General features: G+C 37.4%; 1 protein-coding gene across 5 annotated transcripts in view; it reads right to left on the bottom strand.

Moving 5' to 3' along the window:
• WWP1 (WW domain containing E3 ubiquitin protein ligase 1) overlaps positions 1-17,541 on the bottom strand; it is a 118,615-nt gene that overhangs the window by 50,003 nt on the left and 51,071 nt on the right. For 4 of the 5 annotated variants that reach the window (XM_032421947.1, XM_032421949.1, XM_032421948.1 and 1 more), the window contains 3 exons: positions 11,114-11,251; positions 10,953-11,019; positions 6,951-7,135 (listed from right to left, as the gene is read on the bottom strand). In XM_032421947.1, coding sequence (XP_032277838.1) covers positions 6,951-7,135; positions 10,953-11,019; positions 11,114-11,251 — 390 coding nt within the window. The remainder of the gene's footprint in view (positions 1-6,950; positions 7,136-10,952; positions 11,020-11,113; positions 11,252-17,541) is intronic. The other variant, XM_032421951.1, reaches the window with a different exon arrangement.

Genomic DNA, 17,541 nt, shown 5'->3' with positions numbered 1-17,541 from the left:
TGCCACACCCTAACCTGTTTAGGTTCTCATGTTCTGAAATCATTTTATGTATTTGTTTTTATGTCTTTTCATTAAGTTCGGAGTGTGAAAGCTTTGTCAGACTTGTTCACTCTTGTATTCCCCAACTGTTACAAAATGCCTGGCATATGAAAACAATAAGTATTTGTTGAATCAATAAATTAAAAACAAATCACAGAGGAAGAAATGAACTGAACATACCTCCCTCAAAACTATGCAGATTAAAGAGTGTTAGTAGAAATATTAGTTAAGCACATGAAGGATTTAATAACACAATACATCTGACTTAAATTATAGTTTCTTACATACATATTCCATCCAAACACTCTAAAAATTTTTAGAAAACCTGACATGTCAAAGACCAAAGGAAAATCCCCAATTATACAATAAGGAGGCCACATTCTAACTACAATAAAACTAGAAACAAGCAGGGTGCCTGGGTGGCTCAGTCAGTTGGGCATCTGCTTTGGCTCAGGTCATGATCCCAGGGAACTGGGATTGAGTCCCACATCGGGCTCCCTGCTCAGCGGTGAGCCTGCTTCTCCCTCTGCCTGCCAGCCCCCCCTGCTTGTGCTCGCTCTCTAAAAAAAAAAAAAAAAAAAAAAACCAAAAAACTAGAAGCAAAGCAATACAAAATACAACTTACTAAAATGTTTACTGAAAGTCTGACATAATCTGCTAAACACTTTTTAAGGGTTATTTTATTTGGTCTTCAAAGAACAATGCTGAGACAGATACCAGCATTATTCCCATTTTACCAGTGAGAAAACTGATACTTTTATGTCCATAAAAATGATAGTTCTCCCCCAATCCACAATCAATTTGCTTACAAGATAAACTAAATACTAAGTTAAAGAGGAAATAATAATGAAATTATAAACTTTAGGGAAATTAATGGCAATGAAAACAACTGTATCAAATGCTACTGGACAAAGCCAAAGAAGTATCCAAGGATATAAGAAAGAATGGCAATAAATGAGCTTAACGTCAATTCCAGAGCCAGGCAGGAAAAATGGTAGAAGGAATTAAAAGAACAGTAAAACAGATTAGAATTTCCTAATTTACCTGAGAAGAATCAGTTGAGATCTTGTTGGAACTATAGATCTCAGTTCCCATTCTAGACTTAATGAATTTCTAGGGGGAATCTCTAAGGAAGGGTCTGGGAATCTATATTTTTAACAAATGCTTCAGATGAATTCTTACCGGTAAATTTGGAGAAGCCATTAAGTATACCTTTCTGAGTTTTATAAAGAAAAACATACATGAATAACACTAGGAATGTCATGAACCACTTTATATCAGTAAGTCTCAAATATATTAACTATGGGGCACCTGGCTGGCTCAGTTCCTAGAGCATGTGACTCTTGAGCCCCACTTTGAGCATGAACATTACTTTAAAAAGAAAAAAATCTTAAAAAAAAAAAAAAGCTAAGCTTTGAAATATATTAACTAAGTTAACAGAAAGGCAAATTGAAAAGACTCATCATGGGGCACCGGGCTGGCTCAGTCAGTGGGACATGCGACTCTTGATCTCAGGGTTGTGAGTTTGAGCCCCACGTTGGGTGTTGAGATTACTTAAAAATAAAATCTTTAAAAAGAAAATAAAAAAGACTCATCACAGTAGAATGAAAAAGGTGATGAAATATCTAATATCATTCCACCAAAGAGCACAAGACTCACTTAAGTTTTCTGAGAAAATTCTATGAACCCTTCAATGAACAGATCACTCCCAAGTTATTTAAAGTGGTATAGTACATTAGGGAAGAAAAAGAAAAATTGAGTTTCTTAATTTATTCTGTGAGGGTAATACAGCTCTGGAGTTGCAACTAAATGAATTAAAAGATAGTTCAGTATTAGGAAATTATGTTAGGAAATCGACTATGCTAACACATTAAAAAAAGCCATATGACTACTTTCTTTTTTTTTTTTTTAAAGATTTTATTTATTTATTTATTTGACAGAGAGAGAGAGCACAAATAGGCAGAGTGGTAGGCAGAGAGAGAGGGAGAAGCAGGCTCTCCGCTGAGCAGGGAGCCCGATGCGGGGCTCGATCCCAGGACCCTGGGATCATGACCTGAGCCGAAGGCAGGTGCTTAACCAACTGAGCCACCCAGGAGCCCCCACATGACTACTTTCAATACAAACAAAAAAGCATTCAATAAAACCCTGATAAAATACTTGATAAGAGGAATCAAGAGAAATTAGTAAATAATCTATATTATCCATCAGAAACCCAGAAACCCAGAGTAAGCATCATATATTAACTTCAAGGCATTAGGAGAATTTCCATTAAGGTCAGGAACAAACTAAAATCAGAAACAAAACAAGGAAGATCACAATCACCACTCCAATACTGCTGATTACTTTGACAATGCATTAAGACAAGAAAGAAGTGAAAAATATTGGAAATAAAATGATGAAACTCATTCACAGAGGATAAGTTTATTTAAAACATTTACAAGGATCAACTGAAAAACTCTTAGTACCATTTGACCAAAACATTTTAACACAATGACCCTATGTAAGTTCAACATTAAAATTACACTCAAGACCTATCTAAACAAAACCAGAAAACAAATATACCACAGTAATGCAAAATGTTAATAATAGGGGAAATTGTGAGTGGGCATATCTTTGATTGGAGAGATTATTATTGATATAGATCTGTGGTTCTCAACTGGAGACAAATTTGTCCCCCACTCTGAAGATATTTTAGCAATGTCTGGAGCTATGTTTGGTTGTCACAGCTAGGGGAAAGAGAGGATGTTAGTGGCATCTAATGGGTACAGGTCAGGAATGTACAATACATCAGACAGCCATCCACAACAAAGAATTATCTGGCCCAATAGTGCTTAAATTGAGAAACTCTGATATGTATGTACCTAGCCGGCAAGCAGTGTCTTGCAAAACAAACATCTGTCTGTGGTACCTGCAAAATAAACATCTGTTAACAAATGATATAAGGATGAGTAAAAGGACAAACTACCAAAAAAGACAAAAGGGAAAGGGAAGGCAGAGAGAAAAAGAGAGGGAGGGAAGTCAGGATCATAGGCTCTTTGCTCAAGAACGTGGAGAATTTTGGGCACCTGGGTGGCTCAGTTGGTTGAGCGACTGCCTTCGGCTCAGGTCATGATCCTGGAGTCCCGGGATCGAGTCCCACATCGGGCTCCCTGCTCAGCAGGGAGTCTGCTTCTCCCCCTGACCCTCCCCCCCTCTCATGCTCTCTCTCTCTATCTCATTCTCTCTCTCAAATAAATAAATAAAATCTTTAAAAAAAAAAAAAGAATGTGGAGAATTTTATGTAAGCTAGTATTTAAAACGTGTGACAGGTAGGATAGAAGTTTATGCAAAGCATTTTCTTCTCTACAGATATAAGACCACACCAACTGACTTGGGTTGTTTTTTTTTTAAGTTTTTGTACATTTTTAAAAAAAGATTTTATTTATTTATTTATTTAGAGAGTGAGAGAGAGAGAAAGAGTGCAAGCAGGGGGAGGGGCAGACGGAGAGGGAGAGAGAAACCCAAGCAGCCCACAGGCTAAGTGCAGACCCTAAGGGTTAGATTCCAGGACCCTAAGACCATGACCAGAGCAGAAATCACGAGTCGGATACTCAACCGATGACTGAGCCACCCAGGTGCCACTCACTGGCTTGGTTTCTTAATGAATGTATCTCAATCCTTACTTTCAGCTGTTACAACATTTGGTTTACAAGACATATCTCCCTACTTTCATGTTTAATCCTTGAGAAGTTTCCCTTGTACTTTATGATATGTACCTCTCAAAGCACCATGCATTTGTCCTCACTATAACTGTTCAAATAAAGTAGAAAAAGGCAGAAATACTGGAGTATTTGAGTATCATTTTTACTCCTTTTTAAAAGTGTGACGAAGAACTGCTTCTATATATGCACCTTAAGTTTCTTTAAAGTCAATTCACACAAGTGTTCGAGAGGGCCTTGGTGATGGTGTGGTTCTGTATCCTGACTGCAGCGGCAACTCCATGAAGCCAGACATGATAAAACCGCACAGAACTACATGCACACAAAATGCAAGTGTAACTGGTGAAATGCAGATTTTGTCAATGCCAATTTCCTGATTTTGATATTATATCATAGTTATACACTGCATCTTAACATTGGGGGAGGGTGGTGAAGGGAACATGGGACCTCCCTGTACACTTCTTGGCAACTTTCTATAATTATTTCAAAATAAAAAGCTATAAACAAAAGTTTTAACAAACTTGTGAAGTCAGTCAGTTGTGCCTGAAACTTACCATACTGAGCACTGATCTATTTTATTAATAAAAGAATAATTAAGTATTAGAAAAAGTCATTTCACACTAGAAGTTTTGGGACAGTGGGAAGTGGAGAAGAAACAGTATTTTTCTTAAAAACCTACCACTGCTCAAAGACTATTGTAGATCTTTTAGATTATTTCATTTAACATTTGAAACAATCCTACCAGGTAGTTAACTATCATCCCCTTTCAATAAATGGAAGAGCTAAATTTTGAGGATATGAAATTTGTCCAAGGTCACACAGTTAACACATTAAATGATAGAGCTGGGATTGAACCTAGTCCTGTTAGAAGCCAAATCTAATCTTTTCAATCATGACTGCCTCCTCCTAGTTAGCTTAAAATAACTTACATTTACAGCAACTAAACTTATCAAATGGACCCTCTTAATCAAAACTCAAATGAACAGGAGGGAGAAAAAAGTCACCCCCCGCCAAAAGCCCTCTTGTATAATACTGTCTCTGGTAAAATGAAATCATTTGTCTTAAAACTCCTTAGCACAGGCCCACAATCCCTTATCTGAAAACCTTGGGGCCAAGTGTGTTTCAGAATCTGTAAGTTTTCAGAACTTAGAAAATTAATATGGCACACATATTGTATATTACATAGTAAGTGAGCAGGTTTGGGGCTACACGTTGTAATTACACAATAATATTTCTGTGGCAAAATGGAGAGATAAAACACTAAGCATGATAAACTATGAATACCTTCAAATCAGTTCTAGTCATTTTGCCATCAAAGGAGTTTACCAAAACATCCTTTTGGTTTTAAAGATTTTAGGACTCTGAATTGTAAGTAAGGGATTAAAACATGTAACATGTTACACACAGAATATGCACACTCCTACCCATACCCACACTCCAACATGAAAACTGATTTTAAAGTTCTTGATTAGAAAAAGGAATACCATTTTTGCACTAATGCCTTAAAGATTACCCCATTCCTTGAGAAGTACCTGAATTCATCCTCCTACTAAGGGATGACAGATCACACAAAAGACATTGGCAGAGTGGTTGCTACCAACAGAGGAGGTTCCGGAAGTCTTTGTAAACTGGCCAATAGAATGATGACAGACGGGACTGTTTTGTCAGATGCCACCAACAATTATCAGAGGAGGTGAAAACATAATCACTAAGTTGGAAGAGGGATTATTTGAAGCCTATCATAGTATAAAAGATGAACGATACAACTTTGAGACACTATAAAAATCACACACATCAAAGTGAAGCAGAGGGCAGAGAGCTGAGAGGGCCAGATGTCAATTACAGCTCTTCTACTCCCTAGCTGTGATCTCTCTGTGCCTCAGTTCCTCCTGGGAAAAGGGGAAGATTTTAGTATCTATTTCAATTAGTTATGGTGAGAGTTAAATCAGTAAATAGACATATACTGTTTACTCTTTTTTTTTTTAAGATTTTATTTATTTGACAGAGACACAGCGAGAGAGGGAACACAAGCAGGGGCAGAGGGAGAGGGAGAAGCAGGCTTCCCATAGAGCAGGGAGCCCGATGCAGGGCTCGATCCCAGGACTCTGGGATCATGACCTGAGCTGAAGGCAGACGCTTAACGACTGAGCCACCCAGGTGCCCTGACATATACTGTTTAGACCATATATAGCACAAATGTTAGAGATTATGATTGTCCTATGTTTCCTAGCAGTTACTGTGAATGTTGTGGTAATCACTTACAATGGAGCTTTCAATTCTGGTTCCTTATGTGTTTTATTTTCTCCCTGAAATTTCAGGCAAGGATAAATGAGAGAACAATGTGGGAAGTGAATTTGTTCCCAATGGGAAGGACCTATAAAGTACCTGACAAGCTGTGGAGTATAAATAAGAGATCCTGCAATGGGGGGAGCCTCGGCAAGTCCTCCTCCCTTCATCAACATCTGAATATACCCAAACACTAAACCATGCAACTAACCAGTGGTCAATAGATACTTTCACCAATCTACTCAAACAGCTAAATATTTTAGGAAGAAAAGCTAACTTACCAAATTCCATAGTTTAAATGGAGGATGATGACAAGATTGAAACAGAGTGGTGATATAAGCCTTTCTGAAATGAGCATTCATCATTCTTTTTTTTTTTTTTTTAAAGATTTTATTTATTTATTTGAGAGAGAGGATGAGAGGAGAGAGAGAGCACATGAGAGGGGGGAGGGTCAGAGGAGAAGTAGACTCCCTGCCGAGGAGGGAGCCCGATGCGGGACTCGATCCCGGGACTCCAGGATCATGACCTGAGCCGAAGGCAGTTGCTCAACCAACTGAGCCACCCAGGCACCCGAGCATTCATCATTCTTATACTTTTCATGAATCAGGAGTGAACTTAATAAATAATTGGCCCTTTACCTAATTACTTACAGAAATATTTGTAGCATAAAGCCTAAGAATCTATCATATAAGTACATGCTTAGTGAAATGTACTGTTACTTCTAAACTGAAAATATATTTGGAATACCCTCCTAAATAATCTAGAAAAATTCAAACTATTAGAAAATATTTCAGGTATTGTGATCTTTAGATTCCTATCACAGAACTAAAGATTAAGAAAGATTGTACAGTAAGAAGTGTAGCCATTGGTACATAAAGTTTAATTTAGTTTTCATTTAAACAATGAGTCATAAATCACCATGCTTACCAGTGTCATTGGCAGGCTCAGATGTGAGTGGTTTTGGAGCTGGTGTATTTTTGGGTCTGGCAGCAACCTGAGACGGAGATGAAGGTGTGTTGTCTCCATTAACTACATATGAAGAGCATGAGTTTTGAACTAGAGTGCTTGTGGGTGCATGATTATCTATTCCATTAGTACCTTCAACAGCCAACCTAAAAAAAAAAAAAAAAAAAGATGCTTTCTTTAATAAGTAAAATTAAGTAACTTTCCATCAGAATTGTCATAAGAAAGATTTACCAAATTCTTAATATTCAAAGTGATAGGTAGAAAGAGTAATGAACAAATGATACAGCATGCTTTTATGACATTAAAGTTTAAATTACTTTCAGTTCCAAGTATCCACACTGGCAGATAACTGTACACTCAGATACACAAATACACTATATCAAAATGAATTCAGTCCCTCAAAGTAATGATCAAGTCATACATTTTAAATATTTAAAAATAATCTTTATTTTAAAATGCTCTAAAAGTATTTTCAAAAAGCTTATGGAACTTTAAAAAATCAATTCCAACCTATTGTAATTTTATTGAATACTGGAAAATAAGCTGAAAAGGTCTTCAAATATTGATTACAAATTACAATGTACTGGCACTAAAGTAATGAGTACATGATAATCAGAAAAGCTAAGTATTATATCACAGAGTTAAAAGAATTTATAGTACATATATGAACTGCAAATAAAAAAATCTACAACTACAAAACCAAACATTTTTATTTTATTTATTTTTTTAAAGATTTTATTTATTTATTTGACAGAGAGAGACACAGTGAGAGAGGGAACACAAGAAGGGGGAGTGGGAGAGGGAGAAACAGACTTCCCGCTGAGCAGGGAGCCCAATGTGGGGCTCGATCCCAGGACTCTGGGATCATGACCTGAGCCGAAGGCAGACGCTTAACGACTGAGCCACCCAGGCGCCCCTAAAACCAAACATTTTAAATCTTATTGGCAGTGGATAGGGAGTTGGGTGATATCACATAAGTTAACAGTTTTTCCAAATACACAAGCTACCCTATATGTGCTCTCCACAAAGCAGCCTTAATGTTTTTAAAAATATGTAAATCAGGGGTGCCTGGGTGGCTCAGTTGGTTAAGTGTCTGCCTTTAGCTCAGGTCATGGTCCCAGGGTCCTGGGATCGAGCCCCGCATTGGGCTCCCTGCTCTGTGGTGAGCCTGCTTCTCCCTCTCCCTGTGCTTGCTCACTCTCTCTCTCTGTCAAATAAATAAAACTTTTTTTTTTTTTTTCCATTTATTTGACAGAGAGAGAAACAGTGAGGGAGGGAACACAAGCAGGGGCAGTGGGAGAGGGAGAAGCAGGCTTCCCGCTGAGCAGAGAGCCCGATGTGGGGCTCGATCCCAGGACCTTGGGATCATGACCTGAGCCAAAGGCAGACGCTTGACGACGGAGCCACCCAGGCGCCCCAAATAAATAAAATCTTAAAAAATAAATAAATAAAAATAAATAAATATAAAAATCAGATCATGTCACTGAGCCCTGCCCATCTATCTCAAATCTATTCCTCTCCAAGTTCCTCCTTGCTCACCTTGCAGCAGATATACTACATATCAATTTTATTGAGTATGAAAACATACTGTAAAGTCTTCAAATGTTTATTATAAATTATTATATACAGGCAGTAATATTATAATGATTACAGGATTATCAAAAAAAGGTTAAATACTATATTCTAGAGTTGGATGAATTTGTAGAGCGTAAATTAACTAAAAATAAACTCAAGGTCTTTGCACTTGCTATGTCCTCTACCTAGAATAATGCTCTCCTGTCAGAACTCTGCATGGATAGTACATTTTTGGCTTTTTAATTGTAGCTCAAATGGCACTTCTTCAGAGATGATTCCCCCGACATCTCTCTTTAAAACAGGCTCCCTTCCATTCCTGTCACCTTGTCCTATTTCAATGACTTCATACATCTTAGCACTATCTCCAATTAGTTAATTTATTTCTTCACTTGTTTACGATCTACCTTTATCCCACCAGAATGCAATTTCACAGGAACAGGGCCAGTATTCTTAGTGCTTGGACTAGTGTCTGGCACCAAACAGGCATGTAATAAATATCTGATGAAAAATGAATAAATTAATGAATGCCACTTTCCCTTCCTTTGTCACCTGTATATTTGGAACGAGATGTCTTCAGGAAATTTGGACACGTGAAGTCTGAAGGAAGCTCCCAAGTGATTCTTCTGATCTGCATAGCCCTCCCCAGCCACTCAGCAAGAATCAGTGATCCAGAAGTCTAAGTAAAAGAACTCATTTGAAGTTCTTCTGATGCTGTAGATCTAATCTTTCATTCAAAATGTCTTACTAGGGTGGCTCAGTTGGTTAAGCAACTGCCTTCAGCTCAGGTCATGATCCTGGAGTCCCAGGATCGAGTCCCGCATCGGGCTCCCTGCTCAGTGGGGAGTCTGCTTCTCCCTCTGACCATCCTGCCTCTCGTGCTCTCTCTCTCTCACTCTCTCTCAAATAAATAAATAAAATCTTTAAAAAAGAAAAAAGTCTTACTATATGCAGTAAACAACATTAGGTTTCAGATTGGTGGTAATTCAAGCTCCTTTACCCATCTAAAATTATATTTCAAAAATTATAAAAACAGATGTGATTACAGATATATATACACACACACACAAAATATTTTAATCTACTCAATTGTTGTACCCTTTTAATTCTTAATTTTCTCATATGGACACTAAGTAAATATATTTATTTAAGCCAAATATATATTCAGAAGATATATTTATCTGTTCAAGTGCTCTATAAGAATCAGTTAATGTCAATTTAGGAATAATGATGTTAGTATTAATAGAAGCAACACTTTGTCATACTCCAGTATGTTTTTTTTTTTAAGTATTCTTTTCTTTTTTTTTTTTTTAAAGATTTTATTTATTTTACACAGAGAGAGAGCATAAGCAAGGGGAGAGGGAGAAGCAGGCTCCCCACTGAGCAGGGAGCCCGATGCGGGACTCGATGCCAGGATCCTGGGATCATGACCTGAGCCCAAGGCAGATGCCTAACTGACTGAGCCACTCAGGCACCCTATTTATTTTTTTAAAAGATTTTATTTATTTATTTGTCAGAGAGAGAGAGAGCACAAGCATGGGGTACGGCAGGCAGAGGGAGAAGCGGGCTCCCTGCTGAGCAAGGAGCCCGATGCGGGACTTGATCCTAGGACCCTGGGATCATGACCTGAGCTGAAGGTAGACACTTAACTGACTGAGCCACCCAGGCGTCCCCAGAAAGCTTTTATTAACTGTCATCAAATGTGAATGCAAGGGAGTTTCTGAGATGGCAGGGTGATTTCCGGGGAAAGACTATAATCTGTGGAGCATGTATCTTATAGTGATCTACTACAGGAAGTTCCCCATTCAGATAGCAAAGAGATACCCATTTTCCCACCTTATCTGAGTCTACCTATTTACTGATAAAAATATGCCTAAATGCAGATTCTAAGAAGCCATTTCCAATAAAAAAGAATGAAGACTGACACATGCTACAACACAGATGAACCTTATGCTAAGTAAAAACAGCTAGTAATAGAGGGTGACATATTGTATGATTCTATTCCTAAGAAATGGCCAGAATAGTCAAAGCCACTGGGATGGAAAATAAATTAGTGGCTGCCAGGAGCTAGGAGGAGAGAGGAATGAGAAGAGACAGCTCATGAGTAGAGTCTCTTTTGAGGGTGATGAGAATTTCTGAAATTAGATAGTGGTGATGGTTATACCAAAATCTACTGAAATATTTATTTTAAAAGGGTAAACCTTTTGGTATGTGTATTATATCTCAATGAAGTTATTTCTTTAAAAACTACTTTTATAAGAATTCAAACAAATGACAAGGTTAGACAGAAACTTTTAAATTCTATGGCAAACTCTAAGGTTAAAATGTAAAGCTTTATATATGGAAAATGTTACATTACCTTGCCACAAATACTAAAATAAAATATTCTACCTGGAGGTTGGTCTTGTTGAAGGGTCTCCATTTTCATGTAAGGCATCACCATTTTGCTGTATTTCTACTGAACAACAAGAAAGAAAGAAAGCAGGTTTTTATACACTTCTTGCTGGGTTTTTTTCCCTTTCAAATTTTAAAAACACATAAAGTTATCTTACTGGTTGGAGATGAGCTGCAGTTTGTTAGATTTTCTTGCTCAATCACCAGCCCATCGAGCACAACTGTTAATTCACCAGTTTGCACTATGCCATTCTTGTTTTCCAAAGAAAGTTTTAATTGTTCTTTCACTCTTTCCACTAGAAAAAAAAACAAAAAACTTAAGTTAAAAGCTTTTGCCACATACAAAATTATGTGTTAGAAATCAAAACTACACATCAAGAATTACTCTAGTTCAGTATTTCATGGCTACATGTGGAAAGAATTATTTGCACTTTTATCAGTAGACCCTTTTATACGACATCAGGCTCACTCCCTTTCACACCAAGTTGAAAAACTCCTTGCCCCTCACCCATGCTTTCATTGTCATCTTTAATTGCTCCTCTGCACTGTATAAAGCACAGAGAACATATAAATACATGCAGATAATAAACACAACAATTACCTAAACTTGCTCCTCAGCCCATAAGACTTGTGGTTAAGGCAAAATTTCTGCATGGGAGTCAGGCGTCTCCAGCTCTGGAGCTAACTGTTGTACTTTGAGTAAGTAGTCCAACTATATAAAGCCTCAGTTCCAGTCTTATAAAATGGAGATAATAAAGGCATCAAACTAAAAAGGGCTGTCAAAAGGCCCAAATGCAAAACCACACAGAAAGTTCTTAGCACCACGCTTGACACACATTAAGCACTCAATAAATGGTAGTACTACGATAAGAGTTTATTATTTCTTTTTCATAGAAGACCAAATATTTCCTTCCTGTTATTAGGATATGTAGTTCTTACTTAAACTCAAGGTCATTTTGCTTTGACTTCTATCCCACAGAAATATAGTAAGTTTTTAGTGATCCCTTTACTATCCAAAATGAAGCCAATTACTTCAGTCTGATACTCACTGGCTCTCTCTGCAGCTTTCAGAACCATGGAACATAGTTCTTCTTAGATTATGTCCTTAACTCTGGTCTTTCCTATATTTAACAAATTTGGGTGCCCCCCCCATTTATCAAACGTCCAGCATAAGCATACTAATTATCCAAATAAAGAAAAGACAAGGGGCGCCTGGTGGCTCAGTTGTTAAATGCCTGCCTTCGGCTCAGGTCATGATCCCAGGGTCCTGGGATCGAGCCCCGCATCGGGCTTCCTGCGCCGCGGGAAGCCTGCTTCTCCCTCTCCCACTACCCCTGCTTGTGTTCCCTCTCTCTCTGTGTCTCTGTCAAATAAATAAATAAAATCTTAAAAAGAAAAGAAAAGACAAAAAAAAAATCTGGAACCACTATAATCACTGGACAGAAATTCTTTGCAAAAAATTTAAGAACCATGTAATAAAAGAAGACCTTTTAGATTACCCACCCCAAACTTAATACCATCATAAACCTCATTTCCACTCCACATCACAAAAATACTAATAAAAACAATTAGAGACTAGGCAAAATACAAAAGTATGAAAAAAAAACCCTACAAAAGCATAAATTTCAGCTTTACCTAGATTCTAATAATCTATATCTGAAGAAAACTACACTGACTACCATTCTATTTCATTTTTGTCATCACCTCTATTTAAATTATCTGGAATATGGAGATTTAGTTCTTGTTCCTAAAATATTTAGCTTGAGTAGATTCTTAAAGAATAACCTTTCCAAAATCCATTTAATGTAGGTTTATTGGTGGTAATTTCTCTAATTTTTTTAATCTGTATATGTCTGCATTCTCATCTTCGAAAGATTTGTTGAGCACACTATTTTATATTGATGATAATCTCTCAACTCTTTGAGGATATTTTTCCCACTATCTTCTTCTGTTACTCCTAATTCTGCAATTCTAATTTATAAATCCATTCACATGATCTTTTTCTCTATAGCTGTTTTTTTGGTCTTTGGTGTCATGCATTTCACTTAAAGCATGACTTTCTCTTTATCATCTTGCTTGGGATATAATGGACCTAAGAATTTATTTTTCATCAGTATTCAAACACAGCCATTAACTCTTAAAATATCTCTTCTACTCCATACTCTCTTGCAGGGGTTAGCAAGCTGTGGTTGCAGGCCAAATCTGGCCTCTTACCTGTTTTTGTTAATAGTTTTATTTGAACACAGTCATGTTCATTCATTTACATACCTTCTATGGCTGCTTTCCCACTACGATGGGAGTGTTGAATACGAATGATGAGACTATATAACCTGCAAAGCTTATTTACTATCTTGGCCATTTACAGGAAACATTTGCCAATCCCTGCTTACAATGGCTTCTTCTTATAATTTATAATCTTTGATGATGAGTTCATTCTCTGATATTAGACTAAGAGTAATCTTTGGGGTTAGTACAGTCAGGGTGTGTTTCTAATTCTGTCAGTGGTTTGAGGGCACCCCCAAGAGTCTAGACTACAGGAGTCCTAGCTCAGCCGCCCATCTGGTTAGCCAAAAGCTCAGTGTCCTGAAAACTGCTATCAGCATCATCCACTATTCTAACTCCAGTTTGTAAGATTTTCCTTGCCTTTATTTTTTATTTTTTTGGAAGAAGGGGGCAATGAAAACCACTTTGAATCTTTGTGAAAATTGTTACTGTCACAAAAATATGTTCTATCAGGGACATACTGCTCTGCAGCAGGAGGCTGTTTACAGCATCTAGTCTTTCACAATTCTGAACATGGAAAATTGGGATATAACCTTTCTGAGTCATAAAATTGGGAGGACTATCACATAAATAATTCCCATCTACATGTGCATGTATGTACACTGGTAGGGGGAATGACAGTATTATTCTAACAGTATAAACAAACCAACTCAGACATATTCATCTATTCAGTATATAAATGCCTAATGTGTACCAGACACTATACTGAGAAAGCAGAATAAACACTGACCAGCCTAAAGTAAGCCTCCCTACCATTACCCCACTTATTTAACAGACTTATCCCCAGAATTTTTTGGGAGGTGGAGGGGACCTGACCTCCCCAACTAAACTGAAGTCTCCAAAAGAGCAGAAATAGTGTCTATCTAATTTAGTGATGTATCCTCAGTACCTGACAGAAGGTAGGTGCTTAATAAATGTTTAAAATAAGTTATTAAGATAGGACTATCCTCAGGAAACTTAAAATTTTACAACTTTTATCTGATTTTTCTTTCCTCTTAGACATTCTTTCTTAGTTTTAATAGGGCAACAGAACAATCTGAGCCTCTGTGAAGCTAGGTATATGACTAGATGATTTATCCTTCTATCACCAATTTGTCAAAAAACATACACTCCTTTCCCCACAGAAAATAAAGTATCTTCAAAAATCTTGTTTTTAAGGTGTTTCACATATTTAAACTCAGTCATATTCTGAAGCCATTTTAAAAAACTGCTTGTACACTATATTATCTACTGCTAAGTAACAAATTATCCTAAAGTTTAGTCACTAAAAATAACAATAATCATTTATTACTGCTCAGTTTCTGTGGGCTAGAAATTTGAGAGGGGCTAGAAAATCCGCTTAAATAGTGGCTCATATACACAGCTAACAAGCTGGTGCTGAGAGCTGAGAAGAGGCCTCAGCTCCTCTCCATTTAGGTGTTTCTACAGGGCTTCTTGAGTCCTCACAATGGTAACTTCTGAGCACATAATCCAAGAGACCAAGGCAAATGCTGAAATGTCTTTTATGACCAAGTCTTGGAGGTCCCATACCATTACTTCTCTATCGTATTCTGTCACAGACCATCTCTGAGTCAATGTGGGGCGGACCACACAAGGTGCAAACACCAGAAGGTAGGAATGCTTGGGGCAGTTTTTGGGGCTGGCCAACATACAGATATGTATGATTATAACAGAACTTTAGAAACAAAACAAACTTGTATTGGGTTACAAGTTACAACAGTCCCAAGAATAACCAGGTGTTCGAAATCCCAGGTCTTTCCATTATATCACACTACGAGTCAACGTGCAATAACCCACAAAGTGTCCATCTCCTAGCATGTAACAAAATTAGTAAGAATTTAAAAAAGAAATGAAAAATAAAGTAATAAATGTGTAAGAAGAAAGTAGATAAATGAAATATAGGGACTGAAAAACATTCTCTGAGCATAAAAAAATGGAAGCTGGATAAACTTTAATGACAGAATAATCTTAAACTTCTATCAACCAAAACTAATAAAAAAGTGGCAAATGAATAACTGGGAGAAAAAAGAGCTCTTATAAATCAATGAGAAAACAAGGAACAACCAATAAAAAAATGTACAAAGAATATAAGACAGTCACAAATGATGAAATATGAATGATCAATAAATGTGGCTTTTTTAATTATTAAAGAAATGCTTTGATAAAAACAATCTTCATTTTTAAAATCTATTAGTGTGGCAAATATTTACAAATGGGCGCTCTCATATGCTTCCTTGTGTGTACAAATTAGAGTCATGTTTCAGGAAGGCAATGAGACAGCTATGCACAGCCGGAGGCTTCAAACTGCTCATTCCCTCTGACCTAGTAATTTCAATCCTGAAAATCTTTCTGAAGAATAGAAATGCATTTATATCACTGGGTATGAGAATACTATTTGTTCAAAAGCTTGGTTTTAACATATTTTAGTCTGTGCTGATACTAAGTGAATTTAAAAAAAGAACTTAAGACTTAGCAAACTAAACAAATTAGTATTAGCTAAGTAAGACTAAAGCAAGTTTTTAAATAAAATTATATTTGACTTATGCTCTGTCCTCTGTCATAAATGACACATTTCTCAGCTGTGTTTCCCTACCATTTGATGTAAAGGGATAATTTTCAAATTATCTGATTACTGTAAATCACTTGGGACATAATTCAATTTAAAGTGAACTTAATGGATTTCAAAATGCTTTCCTCAACAAAAGCTAAGTTCTTGGTTCTACTAACACCATAAAAAAAAACCAGTGTAATCCCCAGTGTTTGAGTGGCAGCCATCTGACTCTTCCCTCAGGTGTTTAAAGTAGCTCTGTTAGTCTCAAAATTGAAATACGAAATGAAGTTCTATATGCACTCTGATGTGGGTATTAGCTATACACTCTTTCACTTTTCATGAATGGTGATAAAGATTCTCTCCTTAAACTCCAGTCAGGCTCCTCTGAGCCATCTTCTTGACTAGGCCTCAACCTTGGCCTATAAAAACTGCAAATGCTCAGCAGTGGATCTCATCCACTACCTGCCCCCCCACATTAAAAAACCCGAACACAAACTAACAGAGTTCTAACAACTCAAGGATGATCGTAGCCGCACTTAAAGTGTCTGCCTGAGAAAATTCAGGGCTGCTAAAAAAAATTTAATGTTTGTTCCATCTACACCTGTGAGAGGACCCTGACTACTACCTATCTTAGAGCATTTTCTAAAAAGGGCTTACAATGGTAAATATCCTTCCTCTCTCCCTTTGAGATGTACAGTTGACCCTTGAACAATGCAGGGTTCAGGGGCACTGACTCCCAGTGCAGTTGAAAATCCCCCTGTAACTTTTGACTCCCCTCAGATTTAATTATTAATAGTCTACAGATAACCAGAAGCCTTACTAATAACAGAAACAGTCAGTGAACACATATTTAAAATGCTATATGTAGGGACGCCTGGGTGGCTCAGTCGGTTAAGCGGCTGCCTTCGGCCCGGGTCATGATCCCAGGGTCCTGGGATCGAGTCCCACATCGGGCTCCTTGCTCAGCAGGGAGCCTGCTTCTCCCTCTCTCTCCCTCTGCTTGTGCTCTCTCTGTCAAATAAATACAATCTTAAAAAAAATAAATAAATAAAATGCTATATGTATTATATACTGTATTCTTACAATAAATTAAGCTAGAGAGAAGAAAAATGTAACTAAGAAAACCATAAAGAAGGGCGCCTGGGTGGCTCAGTTGTTAAGTGTCTGCCTTCAGCTTGGGTCATGATCCCAGGGTCCTGGGATCGAGACCCACACTGGGCTCCCTGCTCAGCGGGAAGCCTGCTCTCCCTCTCCCACTCCCCCTGCTTGTGTTCCTTCTCTCACTATATCTCTCTGTCAAATAAACAAATAAAATCTTAAAAAGAAAAGAAAACCATAAAGAAGAGAAAATGTATTTATGGTATTGTAGTGTAAAAAATTCAAAAAAATATAAGGGGACCCGCACCGTCCAAACCTGTGTTGTTCAAGGGTCAACTGTATATGTTATCTCCTATAACTTGGGAGTGTCTTTGTCAAGAACCTGAAAGCCACTCCTCAGAAATGTAATCATCCGGAAGGATAGGGCCTAGGACTCACAGTCCACTTGGGAGAACAGAATTCTAACTAGCAGAAAAAACTGGCCTAATCACATTTATACCAATAAAACCTTTGTCATTTTTCACTTCCCTGACTCTACTTAGCTTCCACCCGTACCCACCCACCTCTCTACTTCCTCATTCTCCCTTTGAAATGCCCAGTTACCTCTATACAAATACAAGTTGAGTTCAGATCAAGCTGGACCCTCTTCCTTAT

This window comes from Phoca vitulina, unplaced genomic scaffold (assembly GCF_004348235.1).
Source record: "Phoca vitulina isolate PV1807 unplaced genomic scaffold, GSC_HSeal_1.0 scaffold25, whole genome shotgun sequence".
NCBI lineage: Eukaryota > Metazoa > Chordata > Mammalia > Carnivora > Phocidae > Phoca > Phoca vitulina.
This window is presented reverse-complemented; position numbering and strand designations above follow the sequence as displayed.